The sequence below is a fragment of the Centruroides vittatus genome, unplaced genomic scaffold (genome assembly GCF_030686945.1).
Source record: "Centruroides vittatus isolate TY-2023 unplaced genomic scaffold, ASM3068694v2 contig_1381, whole genome shotgun sequence".
Taxonomy (NCBI): domain Eukaryota; kingdom Metazoa; phylum Arthropoda; class Arachnida; order Scorpiones; family Buthidae; genus Centruroides; species Centruroides vittatus.
In genome coordinates, this window is record NW_027120867.1 from 1,444,958 (window position 1) to 1,452,263 (window position 7,306).

Consider the following 7,306-nt stretch of genomic DNA (forward strand, 5'->3'; position numbering starts at 1 on the left):
TTAAATGCTATATAGGCTAACTATTATATAAATTTAATATCCGAATGTACAAACATTTTGTATAACTAATCTCTCTAATTTTAAAATCTAAAGTTATATGACAATAATTAGCATTGGTCGCATATTTTACATACAGTAACTTATATATTATTGTTAAATAACTTTAAAATTTAAATTAAATGCTTATAGTTATAAATGTATTATCTAAATTTACAAACATGCATGTTCATTTCTAATTTTAAAATGTAAAGTAATTCGGTTATAATGTTAAATTAATGAGAAATATAAAACAAAAGGCACGGTAGTGCATTCATTAGAATAAAGAAAAGTTTGTACAACAAAATATGATCCTAATCGTCTTTAAAAGATGGGTTTGTGAGCAGATTTCGATTGTTGGTATACCTAAGGGTTTACCAACGGTGACAACGTTTAAAGGCCGACGGCGGTTTACGGATCGGGTAGACCGCGGGTCAGAAAAATTTCATTGCAGAGACAGAGTTTCACGCTTGCCACAATGTAGACAGCGATTAGAAACAAGTTATTTGACCTACTTTCTAGACTCCCTCGATAGCAGGTTTAGAGAGCGTTTTACTCGAGTATAAGACGCCGTATTCATTTGTTGGTCGTATTATAATGGATATTCTGAATTTAATACATCTTGCGAACGGGACGAATCGAGAACATTATTCATCCCGGCAATTACGAAGAGAGAGGGTAATGCGAGATCGGAATAATCCTATGGAAATCTATTCCGAAGACGAATTTCGAATTCGGTATAGATTTTCTAAATCTGGATTCGTTCGCATTTTAAATCGTATTGGCGACGAAATTAAACATCTAGACGGAAGAGGGTTGCCGTTAACTACCGAGCAACAATTATTGACGGCATTGCGATTTTATGCCACCGGAAGCTACCGGAGGGTAGCCGGTGATCTTATCGGAGTTCACGTCTCTACTGTATGCAGGTATCTATCAAACTATTATTAAATAAATTTAAAAAATTGTTTTGTATAGTATTAGAGACGTTTATAAGAATGAGGTCTTATACAAACGTTTGTATAAGTTATATATTGCATTTTTTATTAATTATCGTTATATCCTTATCAGAACCATCCAAAACGTTTCGAAGGCATTGGTTCATTTGAAGAATGCCGAAATTGTATTTCCGACTGAATCGGAACTTACATCTGTTAAACATGATTTTTCGGTATTGTCCGAGGATAACTTTCCCGGTATAATTGGGGCAATTGATTGCACCCATATACCTATCCAGTGTCCTGACAGCAGTAGAGCGCAAGTTTTTTATAATAGAAAATCCTATTATTCTATTAACTGCCGGGTGAGAATTATTTACATATATCGTCATCTTTACTTAATTACGAGGTTAAGAAAATAACATATTTAAGTAAAATTTCAATAAAATACAATTTTATTGTTCTCCACAAATATTTTTGTAACTAATTTATTGTAGCTTAAATGACTATTAAGTATGCAATGGCCTATATATTTTTCTAACATTTTAAATTATGCCTTGTTATGAACAGTTATATTCTTGACTATTTCTTTGACAGGAAAATAAAAATATCAAATAATATCTTTGATATCTCAACCCGATAACTTTAATGAAAATATATAATTGATGCGTGTTTAAATGTATATTTTAGGTCATCTGTGATGGAAAAATGAAAATTAGGAATATTGTTGCTCGGTGGCCGGGTTCGACGCATGACGGCAGAATTTTTTCAAACGGCAGTATTAAAGAAAAACTTCACCGAGGATATTGTAATGGATATCTGGTTGGTGACGGTGGCTATCCTTGTTTGCCGTACTTAACGACCCCATTTCTACATCCGCAGAATCGCGGCGAAAGACGGTACAACAAAGCTCATTCACGAGCAAGAAATATCGTGGAGAGATTATTTGGGGTGTGGAAAAGACGATTTCCCTGCATGGGAAGTTGTCTAAGAACGAAATTAGACAACACGCTCAATATAATAATAGCCACTGCAATTTTACATAATTGGGCCATTGATTTTAAAGAGGAGGAGTTTCTGATTGAGCATTCAAATGAAGAGAGAGAGGAAGAATGTTCGACAATGAATGAGCAATCAAGTTCGGGGTCTGCTCTTCGAAGATCTATTGTACCGCAACATTTCACTTAAATGAAACAGTACTGTAGAAATTTCACAAAAGGTTCTTTTCGGGACCATACAATTTTGATAAAGAGTGAGCCTATCACAGACAAAATAATTCTCTTTTTATTCATTTTAAATAAAAATATTTCTTAACATAACCTATGTAACAAATTAAATAAACATTCGTACAATTGTTTTATTCATCCATATTTCCTCAAAAAGATTTAAATTATGATTTCTATGTTTAATGATTGTTCTACCCTGTATTTGGTTATTTTACACTAAAATTAAATACATAAAATGTCAACATAAATCTGATAATGTGGTTAAAAACAGTTTTAAAGTCATTATAGAATTTATTCATAGAAAGCTGAGCTAAAAATATAAATTAATGTCTTCATTTTATTTACAAATTTCAAAATTTTGTTTAAAACTTACATTTTGGACTTAGCACATTACTTAGATATTTTACAATATGGAATTTTCATATTTTATTACTGATTTTTAATCTGTTACAGACCCAGCCTCTTGTTGCTGGCTTATTTTAACGTTGCTTTCTCTTCTTAAATTATGCCAATAGGGTTTAAATTACAAAAAACCCGTAGCTTTTAAGTTGTTTTAACACTAACAAGTAAGTAGCGTACAAAAATAATTCAGCATCGAAAGAAATTGGAAGTAACGCCATCAACAAAGAATTGTCAACCGAAAGGGAACTGTTGGAGTGTCTTTTAATATTAATAAAATGTAGTTAATAATTACGCTAAAAGTATACAAACTCTATATTAAATTTGTAATATTTACTAAAACGGTTAATCAGGATTAATAGCAATCGAATGTCATACTATTTTATATTATATTTTAACACAGAAAACATTTTTAGTAGTGAAAGGGTCGTGGAGGAAGACAACGATATTACATTTACAGAGTAGAATAAGGAATAAACTCAAATGTTATATGAAAGATTAGATATATATATATAATATACGCTACTTTTAACAATAAAATATAATATAGAAGTAATAATAGAATAAATATAAAAAAATAATCGAAACATAATAAATATATATGTAGTTGTATGGTCGTTACGCGGATAATAATGCCTTCAGGGTCTTTTAAGGGTAACTGGCCCCTATTCCCCTTACAAACGTGGAGAAAACCCGGAAAACTCTACGTGGCGCGAACACACGACCGAACTCCCAATGTTCGGGGAACGGAACCGCTTGCCTACATATGTCCTCTATTGTTTTCCCTACTCGGATATCCTCCGTCGTCCATTTTGCTTCGGCGTTTTCTGTATCGAGATTAAAGAATTAAAGAATATGGCATAAAAAATTATATTTATAATATTTTCGTAAAACTTCATTTATTTAACAAATGTTATTGTTACTTAACATCACGCCATTCAAAAGGCATCGAGAATGTTTCGTTACAACTTAAAGCGAACTTTCGGTGTTCTCTTTTCTAATTTTATTTGTTTCGTCATTCTTTTCCTACGAAATCGTTTTACTAGTAACTCTATACTAGCTTTTCTGTCTTTATGGCTGTTAAAACAACTCATCGCAGCTAAAATAAATACTATAAAAGGTAAAGGCGTAAGATAATTCCATATAGTGTATATCTTCCATAGACTTTTTCTTACGCACGATCCATTTCTGCAAAAAGAAAAGGAAAAATAAATTAAAATTTCGAATTTTATCAATACCTTAAGCTACAGTCTTACTTGGTGCATATTCCATAATCGTTATCGCAGAAAGTTCCGGGCATATGCACATAAAATTCGTTTTTAAATGGAAAAAATTGCAAATCTTTAGCGGTTTGGCAAGCGTTGGTTTTATTTTTACAGCATATGTGACATTCGGAATGACGACCCTTACATCGACAAAGTTTCATATTGTGATCGGCACAGACATTGCTCTCGCATTGCCCTTTTTGACACGTCCGAGAGTTATATCTGCAAGGTGTACCGTCCGGTTGTATTACCGCCTGACAAAATGGAGAACTTCCGTTGCAAATCGACGTTGTGTTAAAGCATTCTATATTGCTGAAGCACGTTTGTTTTTTGTCAGATTTTACGACATCGCAATTTTTGTCACAGCATTGTCCTTTAATCGGCGAACATGTCTTTTCCTTTCTCACCCTGCATTTCGACGGATATTCGTTAAGCGAACAACACTTTTCGACATTTGTACAAATTTCTTTGGAGGAATCGCAATCGCAAGTTTCTCCTTCTTCTACGATTCCGTTTCCGCAAATCGATTGTTCTCTCTTCTTTAAACACTTCTCTATTCCTAATTAAAATGTCTTCGTCTTAACAATTATAGTATTTATTATTTAATTATAAAAATACAAGTGTCTAGTTTAACTTTTTACTGCCATCTTTATCCACTCGCCCGGTGCCCGAGTGGATAAAGCCACCAAACACCGGTATTGGTCGGAGGTTCGCGTCTCTCTAACACGTTGGTTTCGGGGTTTCCTTCACCTAAATACGGGTCGGTTTCCCGTAGACAGTCCTCCCGATGGGCACCCTTCGGCAACGCGACACTGCCCGAGGGATGCCCATTTGCCGGATTCCGGATTGATGACGGCAGCGAAAAAGTCAATTATTCTTAAAATATTCAAAAAAGTTTACTCGAAATCTTGAAAAAGTTCTTAATGGTGTTAGTACAACAGAAAGAAAATTTCCAGTTATTCTTAAAAGTTCCGTAAGGTAAACGCGGATGCATGATGTAATTTCCACCTGTCCGAGCCGTGTCTCCCGGACTACAGGACCGACTACTCTGGGGATCATCGTGACATCCAAATGCGTGCCCCAGTTGATGGACTAAATTCAGCGCTATTCGAGATCTCGGTATGTTATAATTATTTTCTAAACTGCTTATAAAAGCCACATTCTTATTTGGCATCGGCTTCTTCGATTCGGGACAGATGCCTCCGATCTTAGTTACCTTGGAAACTGCGCATTGTGTATCAGTCCGAAAATCTCTGTGACAGAAGCAGATCAGCATGCAATACGGATGTTTATATTGAGTTAGGTTTTTAAGAAATATTTTATAATCGTTGGTTTCCATGGATAAAGGATAGCCCGGTTCCTCTTTTGTTTCGAATATTGTAATTTTCTCGATAGAAAAAGCGATGTCGTCGCCTCGGTCGTCTCCGTCGAAATCGGTATTTCGAAATATGTTATCGGCCATCTTGACGTGTAAAAGCATTTCTGCGATGATTTTGCCACGATTCGACTGCATGTATTCGGCATATGTATGATCTGCTAACAGTTCTAACGAACATATTCTTGTTTTCCTAAAAAATATTTTCAAAAAAATACCTTGTTGAATGAAATACATTTTTTTTCTAGTCTTTCCCAGAGTAAGAATGGACATTCTTATGATGGGAAATACCGTATTGTATTGTAATTATTCGCATTATAAAATATAATTTTTCCTATTTAAAAATAAATATTTGTCTTCATTCTATGTGATTATATCTAATGAAAGTATCAACTTTTAAATTCGTGCTTGTTTTAAACCGACAATTTCAGTGTCATTAGTAATACCGGTAATAGCTTTTCTATGGGCTTTTAAATTTTGTATTTCTTAACATAAAACAAACGTTTGTGATTCGAAGTAATCACATTTCCTTAATTAAAATCTTAAAAATACTTGATTTGAAAATAAAAGTACGGTAGAATTTCGTTAATCCGGCATCCACCGGACCATCGCGGTGCCGGATTATGGAAATTGCCGAATCTTTTTTATTTTCTCTCAAAATTATGAGATCTGAACATCGCGGACATTTTGTATCGGAACACATTGCTACATGCTTACGATTTGTTTACGCGCGTTCTTTAATCAGTCTGAAGTGCATGACTACTGTGTTAAGAACACTACAATTCTGAATTATCGGACACTTTTCAAACGGTGCCACGTTATCGATTAATGGATTAACGTTCTGTACTTTTATTCTTAAATTTAAAAATGATTTTCTTTTATATTGGTGGTTTCTTTACACAGTACACTCTGGTATACAGCCTAAACACTTGGTTTCCATAAAAATATTCGTAATGTCACACATCCCGTTTGCTCTTCATTTCATTTCTGCGTACGATACCGCAGGTTAGCCATATTTCAATTAAGTATTTTTAAGATGTATTAAGTTAAATATATAATTTTACAACACCGAACAAAAAGGGAACGTACTAAACTTAACATTTCTACAGAATTATCGAAATCGAATACATACATCTGTTTAAACTTCTATTATTTAAATTATAATACTTTAAAATTTATAATATAGGGATTGATATATTTATAGTAAAGTCAATTCTATTTTAACGATCTACATACCTCATTAATAAATTTTTAACTAAGATAGTAAAATTCTTAAATTTAAAATCGAAGAAATGTCTTTGGTATGATTTCAGTTTTCGATAGTTTCCTATATTCGTTGCTTCGCAAATTAATTTTCCGTCTGGATATTTTGGTTTGAAATCCACATCTCTCATGTTGTAGAAAATTCCCGTTTTATCCACCTTATCACTAAAATATTCATTCGTTGGTTCCAAATAGTATCTTTCGGATCCATCCGTGAATGTCCCTATAAACATTCCATCGTAGAAATAACCCAGAAGTGTTGATGTTTCTTTACGGTTAATTAAGAATCCCTTATACAAAGACGATCCTGGTATGTTAGAGAGAGTTAATCTTCGTATTCCCCTTTCTTTGTGAATAAAGATTTTAACCGTGGCAAGAAATACGGAGTTTTCTTCTTCTAGTGCAAAGTTGTATAGATTATCTCCAACTGATAGTTGCATTCCTCTATCTGATAACGTATATCGAACAGTGCTTACATTTTTTATATTATAGTTACTTGAGTCAATAATAATATCGGCTGTATTTCGGAAAATATAAGACGATAAAGAAAATATAAATAAATATACACGCATTTTATGGAATAAGTAGACTTAATTCGAATCTTCTACAGCTTCGAATTCGGTGTTTCGAAAGAACGCATCAAATTCGAGATTATAAAAAAAAAACGAATAATTTAATTTGATTATTCTAAATTTAATTTTATTTTTAAAACTCTTTTCGCCTTTTGGGTACTAAGAGGGCCTCCATTAGCCGGCCCATTGTGGGTTCGGCCGGGTCCACAATAGGGTGGTCGGGTGGTGACGG

The 7,306-nt window shown here is 33.5% G+C and overlaps 2 protein-coding genes across 2 annotated transcripts; one reads left to right on the forward strand and one right to left on the reverse strand.

The window, feature by feature from the left end:
• The first annotated feature begins 633 nt into the window (after nt 1–633).
• LOC136990897 (putative nuclease HARBI1) lies at nt 634–2,162 on the forward strand. Its single transcript, XM_067289348.1, has 3 exons — nt 634–965; nt 1,108–1,207; nt 1,665–2,162. Exons 1-3 carry the CDS (start codon nt 634–636, stop codon nt 2,160–2,162), a joined length of 930 nt encoding a protein of 309 aa, XP_067145449.1.
• Nucleotides 2,163–3,561: 1,399 nt separating this feature from the next.
• On the reverse strand, nt 3,562–7,128 carry LOC136990939 (disintegrin and metalloproteinase domain-containing protein 10-like). The gene is made up of 4 exons (XM_067289412.1): nt 6,476–7,128; nt 4,765–5,432; nt 3,856–4,423; nt 3,562–3,787 (listed from the first exon to the last, which is right to left on the reverse strand). Exons 1-4 carry the CDS (start codon nt 7,072–7,074, stop codon nt 3,562–3,564), a joined length of 2,061 nt encoding a protein of 686 aa, XP_067145513.1. The 5' UTR covers nt 7,075–7,128.
• Between the last annotated feature and the right edge of the window lie 178 nt (nt 7,129–7,306).